Source organism: Nipponia nippon, unplaced genomic scaffold (genome assembly GCF_047370975.1).
Source record: "Nipponia nippon isolate SJK-2023a ecotype South Korea unplaced genomic scaffold, ASM4737097v1 scaffold_3, whole genome shotgun sequence".
NCBI lineage: Eukaryota > Metazoa > Chordata > Aves > Pelecaniformes > Threskiornithidae > Nipponia > Nipponia nippon.
Genome location: NW_028262347.1, coordinates 17,195,723 through 17,214,312, shown reverse-complemented (window position 1 = coordinate 17,214,312; position 18,590 = coordinate 17,195,723). Strand labels below are relative to the sequence as shown.

Below are 18,590 nucleotides of genomic sequence, written 5' to 3'. Positions count from 1 at the left end.
CCTTCTCTTCTCCAGGCTGAACAACCCCAACTCTCTCAGCCTGTCTTCATAGGAGAGGTGCTCCAGCCCTCTGATCTTCTTCGTGGCCCTCCTCTGGACTCACTCCAACAGGTCCAGGTCCTTCTTATGTTGGGGGCCCCAGAGCTGAATGCAGTACTCCAGGTGGGGTCTCACGAGAGTGGAGTAGAGGGACAGAATCACCTCCCTGGACCTGCTGGCCACGCTTCTTTTGATGCAGCCCAGGATACAATTGGCTTTCTGGGCTCCAAGTGCACATTGCCCGGTCATTTCCAGCTTCTCATCAACAAACACCCCCAAGTCATAGTTGGATTATTTTGTAGCTGTCTGTAAATGAAAGCATTAGGTAGCTTACCAGGTTTAAAGGCTGAGCTATAAGAAAAAAGCTTTCGAGGGAAGAGTTAGACATCAGCACCTTACGATAGCTACACTAAAATACAGCGACCTGTATGTATGTAGGTATCTTGTATGCTGCTACTTACTTTGCTGTATGTATATTTAGCCAAGAAGTAGTTCTCTTTTTCAATAGTATCTGTCAAAACACAGAACAAGAAGGACTGGTATCAAAACAGGGAGCAAAATCCATACCCAGTTCACATTAATTGTAGCGAGTGGCTAACGTCAGACTGGGTGGATTATTTAATGTCTTTCTCTAGTCATCTTAGGGTGGTCTCAGGGGAACGCGACATGACTATCTAGCAGACCAGCTGTTCCCAGTGTCGCACCTTTCTCACATCAAAATGCTGCACTCAGCTTTTCACCTCTGTAACATTCAAATTAGGGTCAGTTCTCCAGCTATTTCTAGCAGGAGTCAGTGCCATTATACCACTGAAAAGGTGGCCTGAGGAGAGCCCTGTATACAGACACTGCTTCACAGTGCGGGACCAGGCTTACCGATGGAGTCACCATCATCCCAGAAGAGAGACCCAGAAGCTTCTCCTTGTTCATCCAGGGCGATAATGAGCCCAAATGGATTCAGACGGCTGTTGACAAACACGTTGAGAAGTGTCAGTACAAACTCACATGCACTGTCTCAAGTTATTTAGCAAAAACTTCTGAACACAATTAACTGCAATTTTAAGGTTACAAAAAAGGCCATGACAGAAGAATGACAACCATGCTCACCAAAATGGCTCCTGAAATGAAGATGAAAATTTTACCTTGCCTTGTCCCACTGAAGTGTAAAATTCTCACTTTTTGAGTGCTCGTGTGGACAAGTTTCCCCTTCTTTAGTGGCCTTAATGTATGATAATTGGGCAGTCTGGGACGCAACTGGTCACCAGTGCTACCTTACTATGGTCTGGTTTGGTTCCTGCACAGTGCTGGTCCCTTCCTTCACTACTCACATTAGCTTCTGAACATGGTTCAGATGTGAGGCCAGTGTATTACCCACTGGTGTGGGGAAATAATTTTCCTCAAAAGAGATTTGAGCTTTTCTACCTTGCCCATGGCATTGGATAAATACATCCAAGGAGAAGAGTTTTGCATTTTCCCCTTCAATATGTTTACTTTGAATGACTGGCAGCAGGTCAGTGTGGCAGTAAGAGGTGCAAAAGCTTTTCCAAGCATAACCACAGAGCCAGGAGTAGGTTTCAGCTGTGCAAACTGTGACATGAGTCATCTCTGGGGTGACTTCTCCTAATGCAATGGAACGGATAGTGGGATAAAAATACTGTGTTTATCGCCTGGGATGGCAGCTGAGAGCTGCAGATAGCCTCTCTTCTGCACTGTCTTTTGATTGCTTTTTTGGCTCTCTGTGGGTCTGACCTGCACTGTGGTTGTTTGGTGATGGACATAGATGACGTTACCTCTTAGTAGTGGTCGTGGCTGGTGCCTGTTCTGGCAGGATGTAGCCTCCACGGATGAACAGAGGGATCTTGGTCAATGGAGCAGCCACAGTGACATAGTTCTTTCTCCAGGTATTTGACAGTTTAGTACCCTACCGCAAAAATGAATGCAGTTAAAAGAACTCAAATCCAGGCACTATACATTGTGACCATACACCACTGACAAAGAGACCAAGGGGTACATTTTCATCTCAATTACATCAGTGAAAATGCAAACAGAAAAGCAGATTTCAGGGGTATTATTCCAGTTCCTTTTTTTAACATGGAAGAGGATCTAGCCCCTGCAGTTATGCATATGCATGAGATACAAGCATCATGAATGAAAGACAGCAAATCATCTTTAAAAATGATATCATTATTCCATATGCTGTGAAAAAAACCCTCATCAAGACACTGAGCAAAAAGCAAAAGAAACTTTTGCTTCTTCTTTTTATGCATATAGAGCCTGTCACATTTCAGTTTAAGGTAAGTGATTCATAATCATTTGGGACCGTAAACTGTAGATTTTCTTCTCTTTTAAGGACAAGTCTTCCCCTTCCAAAAAGTAATTACAGCATTCAATGAGTGAAAATTGTATATGTGTAGACAACTAGCATAAGTTATCTGCATTATTCCTTCCTGGTTTAATGCCTCAAAACCTGGTGTAGGCAAGGCTTACATACAGAGTAGATAACAGGAAGGCTTTGCTCTTGCCCTCTGTAAATGGTAATTATAACTTACGGTAAGTACCCAACCTTGGTTTGTGGGAAGTGGCGAGTACGTGCCAAATACTAGGAGCTGAGCTTTGCTAATGCTGGGGGCATGCCCCATAGGCAGGGCAAGGGACACCGGGGCTGCTGTCCCCACACCCAGCCCAGCAAGGGGGGCTCAGAGGAAACCACAGCAAGGAGGGCTGAACAAAATGCTTGACCTTGGGGCACCACGGTCTTATGAAAAGAGAAAAGGGAAAGAGTTGGATGAATGTCCATCTGAGGACACTAGCCAAATGCTGAAAATGACCAAACTTCTTGAAAAATAAGTCTGAATTTCCTCTGAGAGCATTTCTGTCCTGCCCGCTCCTCTGCCAGCATCACTTAGGGTAGTTAACAACAGCCTGATGCTCCTGGGCTCACATTTCCGAAAGCTCTTAGCATCAGCCTAACTACTCCTGCTGAAGCCAACACTGGTCTTATCCTGCAGATTGCAGCAGCGTGTAGTTAGGTTGAAACTGAGCATTTTTGGAAATGCAGTACTGGGGATGGTGTTCGAAAGGGCAAAACTTGTAGTCCCTGAAACTACAAGAGGCTGGCATTTTCCACAGAGCAGATTGTTCTGCATCTCTTGGAAGCATCTTTCAGAGGGAAGCCTCACCCTCCTCTCCAAATATGCCTTCTGTCAAAAGTGATGCGTGTGCAAAACTGCATGCACAAAATGGTTTGCAGCATGTTCTCAGGAGTACGACTTAGGTTTCTGTCTCTGTTTCCATGCAGGGAAGTGTATCAGTACAAGAATTAAAATATGCAATAATGGGGGGAAAGAAAGAAATCTTGACAGTTTCATGAATTTCTAGGCTGCTCTTGAAAATTCAGTTCTCTGTGTCTTAGAGCTTTACAAACCGAAAATAGAAAATAAAATGGTACTGAAAGCTGTGCAATTTACTCTCCCAGCTAGCCTGGTGTAGACTTTTTGTGCTCTAGTTTTCTTCAACACAGATGCTGAGGTAAAAATACTGCTGAACATTGCTAAAAGTTATTTTGCTGGAATTGTACCATTTTAAATTATGTAAAAAATATAAGAAATTGAATCTTAAAAATACATACGGTGTAGTAGTCAAACCATGGTGCTTCAGGGAAGTATACATCCACAGATCTTGCTCCCTGTAATTGTTATAAAGTGATTAAAGTCTTTTTTCTTTCTGCATTTCTGATATTACATTAGCTTTATTATATTTGCGCATGGAGAGATGTATGCTGAATATTCTAATAACATCAAATCTTGGATATTATGGCTGAGTTATTATCATAGCAGTGGACTAGTGCTGGCTAATCTATAATGTTAAACAGACGAGCCTATCCTATTTGGGGAGTTTTACTGCGGTTCCATGGGATGAATCAATGTTATATGATTATTTTGGTCTAGCACATAGCTCTGTGTCTTGCAAATGTAACTGGCCTAGGCTCAGTCCTCTAACATCTGAGCAATCCCAGTGAGGTCTACAGCAGCCTTTGCAAGGCAGGACTTCACGTCTGATGATGGAGTGGGGGGACACCACTGCTCAGTGCCTCTTGCACCGTTCCTGTTGCAGAAACAGGCAGAGAGTAAGATCTGGCAAGGAGGATACACAGAATGTTGTCTTCCTGGCAACAATTTAAAGTTGCAGATAAATAATAATAAATAATGTCCTGCTAATTGCACAATTGTTGTACTTCATTTTGCAGCATGTGTTGTATCATATTGCTGCAGAGATGAAATCATGCTAAAGGTACTTTGAATTAATAACTCCAGGAAAAGTTGGAATCAAAACATACTTCCTTTTTTGTTCCGAGTTGCTTATTCTCACAAACAGATTAATTTTGATTCTCAACATAGATGTCTGCCCCTTTGCAGAGTTACAGTTTACCCCAGGGAGCAGGTGGAGCACAGAAAGTAAAGGTGGAGGAGAAAAGTTAAAGTAAAGTTACCATTTCACCTTTTAGGGATTTTATATATACATATATAAAAAAACAAGTAGGAAGAATAAGAAATAACGGATTTATTAAAGTATGCAAATCTCACATTAGAATACAAGAATTGCTAAACTGGAAGTTTGTCTTGTCCTGCAGCCTGTCTCCCACAGCGGGCAGCGCTAGGTATTTCAGGCAAAGTGTCCTAGTGCTGCAGTAAGGTTGGGCTAGTTTGCTCTGTCTGTTTAGATCATACTAGCTGTTTAACAACTAAAGGTTGGCTTAATCTATAAAGCACCTTGAAAACTTGAAGGAAAAACCCTATAAAGTCAAGATGCCCCTCTCTCCATATTTTCTCTGCATTATTATGACAACCCTGGATATTCTGGTCTGCACAGAAGTGTGTAACCACCATCTGAATCGTGGTGAGCCTTGCCTTCATGACTCCCTATGTGACAAGCCAGTGTGTAAGGCAGTTCCCCATTCTAGTTTTGATGGATGTCTCGCTTGCTCACACCCTAGGACTCAAGGAGCGAAGGGGAAGCTGTCCCTGACCCATCTTCTCTAGACAAGCAGGTGCCATGCTGCAGTTTGACACAGTCACTGCTGGCCTGCAGTGCCATGGTGAGGGACTCACCTCTGCCCCTGCCCTGCTAGCTGGCACAAGCCCTGGCTGACACCACTCTCCCACTGCAAGACCCAGCAACATGTTGCCTCCAAAGCTCTTCTTCCCCCATCAGGCCACAGGAACCCGGCCTTCCTTTTGTGCTGCAGTCCCCCTAAAAACATTAGGAACCCCTTATCTAGACCCCCTGTCATTTTATACATCCTTATATTGTTCCCTTTCATTCACTTCTTTGCAGAGAGCCACCCCTGGCTTGTCACTCTCTCTTCGTGGGAAGGTTTGTCTCATGTCTCTCATCATCTCGCTGGTCTGAGACCCCGTGAAATCTCCATGTTAGTCATCAGCTATTAGAAACCTGGGGGAGTCTGAAGATGAAAGACTGACGAATGAAGTGCCTTGGTGGAGTCAGAATGGTTTTAGATGCAGGAATAAGAATTTCCTTTTAAATTCACAGAGGCACAAGGGCTGGATAAAAAAGGTGACTAACAGTGGCCTGTTTATATGTTTGATCGTCAGCAACATCTAGAAAATGTATCGGCTATTCTGGCAGCATGCTGATCGCAAACAGCTCTAGGATACATCACCTGCAGATATTTAGCTCTGCGCAGATATACCTTTCTGGTGCTGCCAGCAGTCAGTGGTGGGGCAAGTAGAGAAACCCACCCTTGCTCCAGCCAAGCAATGACAGCCCTGATGCCAGTGCCATGCCCACCACAGCCATAGGAAAATGCTGCTTTTAAAAGCCTGTCATATTAGCAGCTGACATTGTCATTACCATTTCCGTAATGACTGTGTTTGCCTGTGATGCTGGGAAACTCCTAGCACAGCCCTTGAGATGCCACAGTTCCAAAACACTGTGGGTGAGTGCTAACATGGAAACTAGTTTGGTTTAATATCTGCGTGTTTCTTCCTAGCTTGACAATTACTGCTCTGTGTGTGTCCTTGGAGGGAGCTGTCAGCACAATAACAGGAGCACGCAAGGGGCAGCATCCAGCCTGTTTACATCCATTAGGCGCTTGGAGTAGCAGGGAAATGCCATGCCCTCACTTTCATCCTCCCACTTCAAGCACTGGGCAGGCCTGTACTGTCTGTGATGCTCACAAATGTGTTCTGCAAGCTTTGACAGTGGAGGGAAGAAATGGGTGGATATGAGCAAACATGCCCTGAATGTCATCCAATGCCCTAAGTGCAGTTCATTTTTTTGATTCCAGTATGATGGCATTTTTTAATTACAGTACTTGCCTCTTGAAGAACGGGCGCAATCATAAAAGCAGGTCCCCAAAGGAAGGCGGTATCTATTCCATGAGTCTGCTGATCAGAGGTAAATCTAGTGTTGAAAGTGAGATAGGCAATGTTAATTCACATTTTTACAGAACATATATTCTGTTGTACACTGGCTGGAGCAGAGTGGCTCAGTGTCTGTCCTGTTCTGACACCCTGCCTGCTCAGGTCATAGCATCTACTGCACCCAGCCCAGACTTACAGAAATTACCCCAAAAGAGCAAAACCATGTTGGCAATAAAAAGACATCTATTAGGTGTTCGGATTTCTAAAATACTGCAAGTTTAGGGGAGTACATGGAACTCAGAAAAAAATGTTCTTGAAGGCATGCCTCAGGCTCTGCCTGAAAGAAACCTCAATTTATTCAGAGTTTCTTTTTCTGTCCAAAACAGTAGTTCTTTTGGAGACCTTAATCTTGGTCATTATTGCATTTTGACATAATGCTTTGTAAATATTCAAAGTGGAGTGTGGTTTTTGATGAATTACCTTGCCTTAAAGTTTTTGAAATATAAACCAGTTTTTCTTGTCATCTCAATAGCATCTCTGTATTTTTAATTTCACTGTAATAAAATCATAATACTGACTCAATATACTTTGTTGTGGGAGATTTCAGAAGAAAAAGCTGATCAAGAAATTATGACAAAAGATAAGTTGAAATAATTTGCACGTGGAAACAAGCATCTCACCATCTAACTCAGCACTATTTTCTTTTGCAATTATAGCAACCACAAGCACAAATTCAGCAAACAAATGAGCTTTCCCATTTTGAAAATATAAGCCACTAAGCCAATCTGTGATCTATGAAAGGTGCTTAATTCCACCTACATGCTTCCTATGGTTAGATGTTGGCCTCTCTTGTGTCTTGTTTTTCCCCTGTTTAGCCACCAAGCAGAGCTTTCCCTTCGAGCAATGGATTACCACCCCCTGGTCTTTTTGGACAGCTGAGCTACTGGCACCTCGGTTTCGCTGAGTGAAAGCCTCAGAGGCACCTAAAACGCTTATAGGAGTCTACTAGGATGTTGTTCTTGTTTGTTATTTGAAATGAGCACCTAAATATTTGAAATGAAATGAAACACCTGAAACGACCACATGAAACAGCTATTGCTCGGAGACTCCCTGCCCAGGCAGAGTTGGTTTCACTGTGAGGCTTGTGAACTCGTAACAGCTCCAGCTGAAAAAACAGTGAAATTTTTTAGCTCCCCTTTGTATTTGTTACAAGTAAGGGAAAGGTTTGATGTAAAGTTCCATCATCCATACATCGAAAATTCTGTTTCAGTCCTCTCTTTCTCTAAAACCCACATTTCTCCTCTTGTTAGCACTTGGGTCACTTTCTCTACTTGAGCAGACCCACTAAAACAATGAGTATTAATTAGAAATAGTAAGAAATACTCACTAAGTAACAATAGTAACCAGAATTAACTAATAGTAAGAAATACTTCTAAGCCATTTTAGGATCTAGCTATGGCAACATTAGCAAGTGATGTGCCCACTAGGATGGGACCTGGGTAGTGAAAGAGTTTGTGCTGATCTCCTGATGCCTACACTCCCTACATGCATTTTAGAGGTTTTATTTCCTAGTAATCCCAGCCTGGGCCCCTGACTGAGCTCCCATCAATGGTTGGAGCACACCTTTTGGCTCAGTTTCACCTGACCAAAGTCTCTGCTGGTGCATCTGAGAGTGCTCTACAATTCAAATCAAGGCAAATTTGGAAATTTGCTAATGTCAATGTGGCTCAAATAGAGTACAAGTATGCTGGGAATGGTCAGAAAGGCAGCTTTAACATCATTAAACTAATTCTGTATTAGCAGAGATTAGCTAATATTAATGCCAAAATGAACTCGGTCGTTTCCAATATTAACACAAATCTCATTAAGCAGAAATAGAGCTAAAATAAATACTTGAAACAGCATACAGCCCCTTGTAAGACAAGAGTACCTATAATACTTCTCCTTAATGTAACCCAGTTAAATAAGGTAGCAAAGTAGGAAGAAGAAGGATACTGCTTTTAAAATTTGTCAGTTAGCCATTACGCTGAGTAGGCAAAACAGGTTTTGTGCATATCCTTATCATACTCAAATGGTCTGCACTTTAGTGTAATCTCAGTTTAATTTGCAAAAAATGCCTTACCCTTTAACCAAAATGTTTTTAACCTAAAGGGAAAAAGAACATTAAACAGTCCAGGATGTAGTCTGCACCAATGAGACTAAATTGTGTCAGAGCTTTGGGCAGTAGCTTTTCATATGTATTATTTGCACTCTTTTTGCTTAAGTCTTTGTGTAAAGCATTCTGAAGTAGAAAAATTACTGAAAGCAGGTAAAAAGCTAATTAAAAGATGCTGAGAGGGAAACTAAACCTCACTTTGATTCCTGCTTCTTCCAAACAGAAAAAATGAGTTGTTCCAAAAATCTGAGGCCACATTTTCTGAGGGGTTTTTCAGTCTGTATTTATTAATCTCAGTTTTGCACCTGCTTCTACACTCAAACATCTCTATCTCTGTTTTCTCTGTACAATTTGTGGACACAGATGTGGGTTTCATACATAGCATGCAGATGCAGGTGCTAAATTGGAAAATGCAAATGCTGTGGATGATTGGAAAATGGAGACTTCTCTGTATGAGGCCTTCTTGGCGTTCTGGACCAGAATACAGATTTCACAGGTTTCATTCAAATACAGAAAATACAGGCATGTTATTCTTATTTTTAAAATAAAAAAGAACTGCATATTTGCCTAAGACAAGCAATTTTCAGAATTCTCCTTACTTAGTTTTTTTTGCTGGAAACAAATATAGGTTATATTTTAATGAAAACCCATTGCATATATTAAGAGTTATTTTTGTGCATATCATTTGATTAGATTTCATTGTAAACCTGTTCTTTTTAAGAGAGCATGCAGTAATATTACTGTGACTGTTCTCAAACAGATATCAACTAGTTTATACAGAGAAGCTCAACTACTTTTGTGAATAAAATATGACAAAAAAAGAGAGACTCCAAACTCACTCATGCATCAATGACCGCACCACCGTGCCTCCATGAACATGAGACTCGAAGAACAAGGTGTATAAGTATGGCAGCAGTGAGTATCTAATCCGAAGCGTAGCACGAGATATCTTGGCAAACTCTTCTCCAAACACTGCTGGGTCTTGTTCCTGTTAAGGAAAAGCTTTGATTTGTACTGAGCATTATAACTAGGGACTGCAAATTCAACAGAGAACTTGTGTGCAACCTAAGGAGAGCAGTGGCTGACATAATGCTACAAAAGTGAATGTTTAAATAAGAAAAAGCACTGTTTTGCAAACTGGAAGATGTATTAAGAACAACATCCATTATCACCAAACTAATATTTGTATAAAATTTTTCAACTTGAAAAATTCCAGTGAGTTCAGAGAGATCAGGCCCCACCGCGGTGTACGGGAGCCATCTGCAACTGCCCCTAACCTCATGATGGGAGGCAAGCTGGGGTTTCATGCCTGTGCTCGGGAAACGACACCCTGTCTCTAGAAATTAATTTATTCTGGAGATGCAAGCCCTCTGGGACAGAGAAGGTGAAACACAGGAAAAAGGGAAGACTGATAATCTGCAAAACAAAGGCAAAAGCATAATTATGTTGGCCAAGAACATAAAGGCAAATCTATTTAAAAGTAAGAGTAAATTCAGGGCCCTGCTGGAGCCAACAGGAATGACCGAAGTCACTGTGTGCGGTGGGGAAAACATTTCATCCGTACAAAGAAACTTGATTTCTCCTCCTGTGCCCGCCATTTTAGGATGCCCCAACTGAGGGGACACCACACATCAGCAGTGCCCCTCACCTCCTCACTGCCAGCGATGCTCTCCTGGGAGGGAGGGCACGCATACTGCGTCCCACCATCAAGAGGGCAGGTTTAAGCAATCTGTCTGTGCTCCTTGGCTGCTTCTGATCTACTTCAAGGCGACCTTGACTCTCCCCTGTGATGGGATGTGGCACACGAAGCCTGGGGCAGTGCTGATATGGGAAAGAGTTACATCTCCTTTAATTCCTCCTGTCCGACCTTCTCCAGCGCTAAACTGAGCCAGCTGACGAGTCACATGGCTCTCTTCCTCCTTCACAAAAATTTCCCATAATACTCAGTTTTCTCATTAAAATTGAAGAATGTATGATGAATTCCAGGGATAATGAAACATAAAAGGTACAGAAGTAACAAAGCTTTTTATATTATCTAGTGCTTTTCAGACAAGAAAAGTATTAATTAAACCATTTGAAATCCCCAATGGATTAGGCAAAGTGGATATTTAACATTTTATTTTAACACTAACTTAATATTAATGAAATTCAATATTTGAGTTAAATTTCTCCATTATTATGTTTACATCAGAATTAGTCACTGGTAATATTCCCTGCTGGCTCTGAGCTCCAGAGCATCCATCTATTGTTTCAAAAATTGCGCTATATTTTTACCAGTATTCTGACACTGTACAAACATTGCCTGAGTTCACAAAAAAACAGTGAGACTTCTTAGGTGATGCTGAGTCACCCAAAATGCCTTGTTCATTTCTTTCAGTGAACACAGTGTTTTAAATGGATTTAAGTAATCCAATAAAAGCAAATGTGTCTTCTGTTACTTCTGTCATTCACTCAACACTGAGTTGCAGCTCCCGTCACGTAGACCCATTCCTCTTTTTCTGCTTATTAAATTGTGCATATGTGATTAATACCCACTCACCCAGGTCAGACCCTGTTTGCATGCTCGAAGGGCTAAGCAAGCATATACAGATAAAGTACCTCTAATTTTAGTGGAGAGGTAAATAAAAAATATTTATCAACAGCAGTAGCTAACACCTCACAGACATTTGTTCTCCTAGAGAGAAATATCTCAGCGTATCTCAGGGATCTACAGGGTAATTTCTGACCCTCTTAATGACAGGACTATAGCTTATTATTCCTGCATTTGCCCAGTTGCTGAACGTCCATCATAATTCCATGCAGAGACAGAGGTCTTTCTGGGGGTGTAAATGTTGCCACATTTTGATGATACAACTTCAAAGAAAACTGAAGGTTAGCTAATAACCTGAGCTCCAGCATTGCATGGATCAGTTTACAGAAGAAAAAAAAAAAAAAAAAAAAAAAGACATTTATTGAACTAGCAGAACCATTTCGTCATGGTTGCAGATAAACACAGTGTACTTACAAAGGCTGCAAGACCTTCAAACTGGTCATAGTTAGAAACAACCTGATACTTCTTTCTATCTGCGACAAGTCTTGAAAGGACTTTATGATAAGTCAAAACCAGGGCATGGGTCTAGACTGAAGCTGCACTTTTTCATCCTTCTTATGGGCTCATTGCCTTTTTTTAGTCTTGTTGCTTCTTGGCTGACAACACTGTCACTATCACTGGCTCTCCTTGGAGTTCTCACATGTTTGTCTGGAGTTTTTAACAGTGGTGTTTGTCTGAGACTTGCTTTTAAACAGCAAGGATGGTGTATAATGCCCTCTCTCCCCTTCCTGCAATACCTATTATAGTTACAGAAGTACTGAAACAAAAATTGAAGTAAACAAGGGAGTATAAAGATGTGCTGACACTCACTGGCTCTTAAATAAAACCTGAGCTTCAGTAGGTAAAAGATGGAGGGGATGAATCTTACTAACAGTGTGGGAAGACCATTTCTGTCATTCAAAGTATACGGTACACATTTCTGCATGGCTTTTGGAGGTTAGATACTACATATTTTTCAGTGTTTCTATGTCGTCTTTACATTGTGGATGAGAAAAATCTACACTTCACCATGTAATTCCTGCTCTCAGTGCAGCACTCCTTTTCACCCGCCGCTCAAGTTTCCCTGAGAATGGCAGGTTAATTTCTGAGAAAGTAATACAAATCACCATTGTCGTTACTGTAATCATAGACTACAGCTTTGTGTAACTTTGTTTACTTACGTTATTTCCCTCTGCATTGTGGTTTCTGGAAAATGGATAGAAAGAGCCAAGCTGCATCCAGCGCAAGCAGAGTTCGTAGGTAGTGTCGTAGTTAAAGCCACAGATATCAGCACCAATCTGAAGAAAAAATAAAATAATTGGGTAAATGTTTGTGATTGTGGCTGAGGCTCAAATATGAGAAACTACAGAAGTTTGTTAATAAAAATAATTTTTTGAAAGAGATACCTATTTCTGATAACTTTATAAGAATTCTCCATAATCATACGAATTTTTCCAGAACTGAGATTGTACTGGCTCCTAGAGCATTAACATCACTGTGGAAGATCTGACTGTATTTCAATAATTCTACAAATTCTTCAGCCTAGCTTGCAAACCCAGAAATATATGGAGGGACCTCAGTGATAGAATATATAATATAAAGAGATCGGTTTTGGATGGCATGCAGTGATTTAATCTGAATCTAGCAGTGCTATTTTTGTTTCTCTTCAGCCAGCCAAGATTGATGACATTTAGCTTTTTTTAATCTGCAGTTCCTTATGCTGTGAAGGCTGTTACTGCTGGCCATCTCAAGCAGCTTATTTCAGAAAACATTCGAGTTAATTTAAAGTGATATTGTGTATGAGCCGGCAACTGCCTGAAGGACACCGGACTTACGTAGGGGATGCCAAAGAGGTTGAATTCCAGGATTCCAATGATTGACTGGTGCATGTCCTTCCATCGAGAGAAGTTGTCACCCAGCCAGTGACCCCCATGCTTCCCACTGCCAACGAATGTAGACCGACTCAAGACAAACGCTCTCTTTCCAGTTGCCTGCTGGGCAACACTGTGAAGAAATGCAACAAGACCATTAAAAATAAGAATGGTAACCAAAAGAGTCATATGATCAACCTGAGCTTTCAGGCACAATTTTATCTGAATGGGTGTTATTCATGAAACAATTGTTGTTGTGGTCCTGAGTCACATGAAAATGTGGCTGCAAAACTGCAAATAACGCGAAGTTTTACGCAGTGGCCAAAATAAAAATCTAATATCTATCTGATCCACAAAACAATTTATTTCAGGTATTTTTAGTCTTCCTAAAAAATAATTTGTGTTTAATTTATTCTCAACACTGTCTCAAACTGAAAAATTGAAACATAATTTGCTTTCTGTATTAGTACATTTAATTTAGTGTCCTACAGGTTCCTCAGAACCAGTATCATATGTATTTTTTTCAATATAGGATTTATTTAGAGATTCGTTTTGGCAAATGAAGTTGTAATATCCTGGAATTAAAATTAAAAAAAAAAAATCAAAACAATATCTAAACATCTTAAAGAAAGAAATAATCAATATAGAAAGCAAAAGTGTAATCATTTAAAATGTCACCCCATCTTTGTAGTATTTCCTCTGGTTTCCTGTCATTGTTTGATATATGAAGTTTCATTACAGAATTAGTGGTGTAAAGAATTTTTCCTTGCCTTTTGAAAATAATTTTGCTGCATCACCAGAAAATCAAGGAAGTTCATTATGCCTTATTAACAAATCTGTTACAAAATTCTTCAACACAGGATAATCTCTGTATGTAATTATATATTGCAATATTATATATTGCAGGAACTCAAATTCAGCTCTGCTTTAATACGATTTGGGCAACACAACTTCTCTGGGAAATCCTAGCGTGAAATATTAATCATGGTGTTCACCATCCACCTCCTTCTCCCTTTCCTTAATGAGATTTGATCGAAAGCTCTTTCATCCATATTCGTAATGGCCAATATTTGGTATTGGCTCTGTAATGGCACAGAGCCTTTAAAATGCTTCAACATTTGTTTCTGAAGCAAAAAACCCAACAGCTTTTATGCAAGCCTAAACATATTGACCTTATGGGCCATATGCAGCAAGAGATGCAATTCTTGAACCACGCGGGACCTGTTGGTTCTGGGTTGTAGGAGCACTGCTGGGCCCAATAACTGCACAGGACTTCATGTGCTTTGTGGCATAAATTCATTCATGTGCATAAATGGCATTTTGGAGCCATTTCATAGATGTCCTGAGTATGAGTCCTCTCCTCTGTCTGTGCAGCACAAGTCTTTGGCTCCATTTGAAAATGCAGGCAACATCAGATCAACTCAACTATGACCCAGAGCTGCATAAACAATTTGCAACAAGTGATTTATTGAACAAATTTCAATCTATTGTGAACCATTGCCAAACAGGTCCTAATGTCGTCAAATGTATTTGTTGATTGAAATTATTTACAGAATATCACGTGCAAATAACTCTTGGCGTTAAGCTATGCATAAGCTGATTGCTGCTAGTTCACATATCCGAATTCAAGCCATTTGACATGGGTCAGATGACACATTTCCTATTCTCTGGCTGCATTAGTTCTTAGAATTGTTTTTTATATGATTATGAACTTGTCATTCATTTTTAGCCAATATCATACAATTGATGCTCGTTTGCTAAATATTCCTGTCAGCAATTTAATTTAGTATATTATTTGTGAAGAGCGAATGTAGAAATTGTATATAACCAGCTTTGAAAAGAAATGTTTGAGAAACCCAAATGAATATGTATGAAAAACTCTTCACTGAACTTCCCCAGCTTTGCAGCGAATCCGGCCTCTGCTTATGCTTTTGGTGCTGTTCCCCAGCCTTGAAGGACTCTACATTTGGCTGAGCAAAATATGTGTTTCTTTTGGAAGGAGCCCTGGAAGCAAACACTGCAGGAACGGGGAAGGTTCACAGCCCTGGGGGAGGCTGCAAGGAGCCGTGCAGCAGTAACCGTCCCAACAGCGTTGGTCCAGGTTAGCGCAGCCGGGACAGAGTGCACACTGAAGGGGCTGGGGCAGATGTGCTAAATTCACAGGGTTTGTCTCAGGCAATTGGCTTTGCTGGCACAGAGCCTGAATAAAACTCAAAAAACAGCTCAAGAAGATAGGCAAATCCAAAGTCTCTATTCAAACAGTGTTACCAAGACAGTATATGGTTACATGGACCCCAGTGTGCAGAGGACAAATCCCAGTGGAGAGACCAGTGGTGGGAGGACCTTTGCTGAGATTGGGGAGTAGGGCCCCAAAAACCGTGCTAAGTCCCATGCATCCTAGCTGGGCTGGGTGGCCAGCAAAGTCCAGGGTTCAAGGGCTTTCTGCTCCTTCTCTCGAAAGCTGGACTGCTCTTCAGCCAGGCCCACAAGAGCTGGCAAACTGCTTCTGGCTTTTACCCAGTGCTTCCCTTTCCCAGGCTTGGTGTATAAAATACAAGGGCATCAATACCATAAGTAGGCTCACTTAGCCATGTCCTCTGGATGCTATCACAATACAACTGCTGAAAATGAGTGCTAAATATTGAAATAAGTCAGCACAAGGACCCCTGCTTTGGCACTTACATGGTGGTATTAAACGTATCCATGTTTTAGCTCAATCTCTGCTGGAAAAGGCACGATTTGCCCATTTGATTTAATCCAACAGCTAGCTTTCCGCTGTCACTCCAGCTTCACAGCAACAGCCTGCCTGCGTAAGCTAGTTTTGAGTGCTCCCCAGCTGCAAAATGAATTTTACAGTAGCCAACAGCAACTGTGCTGCAATGCAGCTCTGCCCTCCTGGACCGACTGAGCCCCAAGCCAAAATGCAGAACGCTGCCTGCCAGGAACCAGAGGCAGCTCCAGAAGCAGCCGGGGGAGCTGTGCAGTTCAGATCCTTTACTGGCAGTGACAGAAACTCCTCTGCTTGGGCCACAGTAACGAAGGGATGGAAAAATTCCCCTGACGCCACTCAGGGCTGCTTCTGCAGCAGCTGCACGGGAGCAGCTCTACCGGAGGACAGGAACATCTTGCTTTAGCTATACAAAAGCAGCAGCTGAAGAGTTAAGCCCTACAAGTAGATCCTGATTTTAGCTAAGAAAAGTAAAATTGGAAGAGATTCTGTTTCTTCTTCCAAGATTCTCTTTTCTTGAAACTTCTTATTAAATGACAAACAGTAAAATGAAGCATGGGGCTGTTCCTTATTAGATACTATCACTGATTTCCCAGGCAACATCAGCAGCTTTTAAAATGTATTTCAATCATCTGAAATCTGCTTAGAAATACTTAGAAAACTTACTGGAAAGTTGGTGCTGTCTGTGACCAGCCGAAGAGAGAGTGTGTGTTATAATGCTCTCCAAGGTAAGTCTTGGAGTCGGGACACAATGTCTTTTGCGCCAGGGAACGATCAGAAATGCCTGAGAATGATACAAAGCACTGTAAAATTGTATACATCACAATTCAAATCTCTTCATATTTCTACTCATTTAGGGTTGAAAACACCAAAGAAAGAAGAAAAACTGAAGAAGTGCCTGACCTGCACTGATTAGAGGTTAGCATGTAGCCATGAATACCTGCTTGCAGACAGGCATACGTGTCCTCAGGAGGGTGAGAGGACTGAGTAAACGCTGCTAATTAATTTCAAGTTTTATGTCCAATAATTCAAAACATCTGTACAGATATCACGTATTCAGTAAGTAATAGCCAGAAAGAAAATTTCTGCATTGCTGAATTAAGAATACAGCTACATATTCATCTACATAGTGATAAATTTTACTTAAGAGCAAAAATGTTGCAAGAAAAAAAAAACAAAACCAGAAATTCAAACGCCCAGGGAATTTGTATGGTTGTGTGAAATCACAAGACCTTGGTTTGCATATCACTCAGCTGCAGATGCAGGTAGGCAGCACAATTCTGCCCTATCATAGCAAAATTCACACCTAAGCTCAACTCTGGCCCCTCTCTTCCCCTGAGGCGTTTAGGACTAAAAGACAGCAGGACTAATGGCACAGCCCCAAGCGGCATTGCGAGCGATGAGTGGGGAGTGTCGGAGGTGCGCAGAGGAGGAAAAAGCATAAGGTGCAGCAGTCCACAGGGTGTCATCTGCTACGGCCTGATACTCTGCACAGAAGAGAGCAAGGACAGATTATAATGGGTACATTCACATGTGGATGCGTTATCTTTCTCTTTCTATCAGCAGATCACAGGCAGCAGCTTTTCACCTCAGTAATAGTCAGGGGTATCCCTGACATGGCTGGCACAGCACCGGTTCAGCTGAGCCAAGGGGAAGCACTATGAGGCACAAACTGGCTGCACAGATGCTGCCTGGTCTTTGATCCCATATTAAGGACATGCTGGCAAAGCCCATTTGGTGTGGAAAATGTGATTCTCATCCTCTGCAGGTAACCTCCACGAAAATGCCATTTGAAGTTCAGCAGGAATTGGGCAGGTCAGATGTTTGATTTATACAATATATTTCTTTTTAGAGATGGGGTTGAAAATGTTATAAAATCCTCTCAAAAAAAAAAGAAAGAAGGTAGATTCTCAAATATTCCTCTTTTGCATGCTTTATTAGTTGCACACACTATTGTAAATATTTCTCTGTGAGCAAGCAATCTCACTGCCTAACCGCAATTTACTGTATGTTTGCAGTTCGTTACTACAAAGTGCATTTCTCTGTACCTGAAACCCCATTAACCTCTCTGCTCTGCTGTGCCGCCACAGCTGGAATCTTTGTGTTTGGATCTTTAGACACAAAGACTCCAGTGTGGCTGATCTGCATCAGAAATAACTTAATTTATAGGCAATTTCCAAGTAACTTTGACTGATATGGCTTTAAAGAAGACCTAAGGTTCTGGGGAAAGTCACACTTAAAGTCCCAGCAGCAGGGAAGGCCATTTTTCTAGTCCTGTTACAAGGCAGCCCCAGTGACAGAGGAAAGTGGCTTATGTTTGATACTCCACCAAAGCTGAGCCAATGGAGTCTTGAACAAATATGTAACTGAACACATAAGACAGGCATGGAAAGATGGAAAACAAGAGGATGGGATTTTTTTCTAAGAAATAGCCTATCCAGGATTTTAAAAAAAAAAAAATTGTCAAGGAAACTTTACTTACTAGGAACGTAAGGAGGGTTATTGATATCATTAACAGCACATCCAGGATACTGGCCTCTTAAGAAATTGGACGGTTCATTCATATCCTTTAATAAAGAGAGTAAGACACATGTTAAAAGCCTCATTTTCTTTTTTTTAAAAGAAGGGAGGGCAAACATAATGAGACATACAATCCAGATTCCATCGTAGTCAAGGACATCCTTAAACTCCAGACACATCTGGGTCCACCACTCAACTGTCCTGGGGTTGGTGTAGTCAGGAAACACCGAGTCTCCGGGGGGCCAGGCCTGGAGTTCACAGGTATAATGCCTGGTTATCTTCTCATTTTGGTTACATAGCTGCTTTATCACTTTGAAGCAGCACTAGA

At 41.4% G+C, this 18,590-nt stretch overlaps 1 protein-coding gene across 2 annotated transcripts in view; it reads right to left on the bottom strand.

Moving 5' to 3' along the window:
- The window catches only part of LOC104010791 (sucrase-isomaltase, intestinal), a 57,842-nt gene that overhangs the window by 6,933 nt on the left and 32,319 nt on the right, over window positions 1-18,590 (bottom strand). The window contains exons 11-21 of one of the 2 annotated variants that reach the window (XM_087766357.1): window positions 18,394-18,510; window positions 18,225-18,309; window positions 16,409-16,526; window positions 12,979-13,147; window positions 12,325-12,441; window positions 9,414-9,562; window positions 6,371-6,459; window positions 3,665-3,717; window positions 1,827-1,957; window positions 913-1,001; window positions 501-550 (exon numbers count right to left, since the gene is read on the bottom strand). In XM_087766357.1, the coding sequence (XP_087622483.1) occupies window positions 501-550; window positions 913-1,001; window positions 1,827-1,957; window positions 3,665-3,717; window positions 6,371-6,459; window positions 9,414-9,562; window positions 12,325-12,441; window positions 12,979-13,147; window positions 16,409-16,526; window positions 18,225-18,309; window positions 18,394-18,510 (1,167 nt within the window). Of the gene's footprint in view, window positions 1-500; window positions 551-912; window positions 1,002-1,826; window positions 1,958-3,664; window positions 3,722-6,370; window positions 6,460-9,413; window positions 9,563-12,324; window positions 12,442-12,978; window positions 13,148-16,408; window positions 16,527-18,224; window positions 18,310-18,393; window positions 18,511-18,590 lie in introns of both variants that reach the window. The other variant, XM_087766358.1, reaches the window with a different exon arrangement.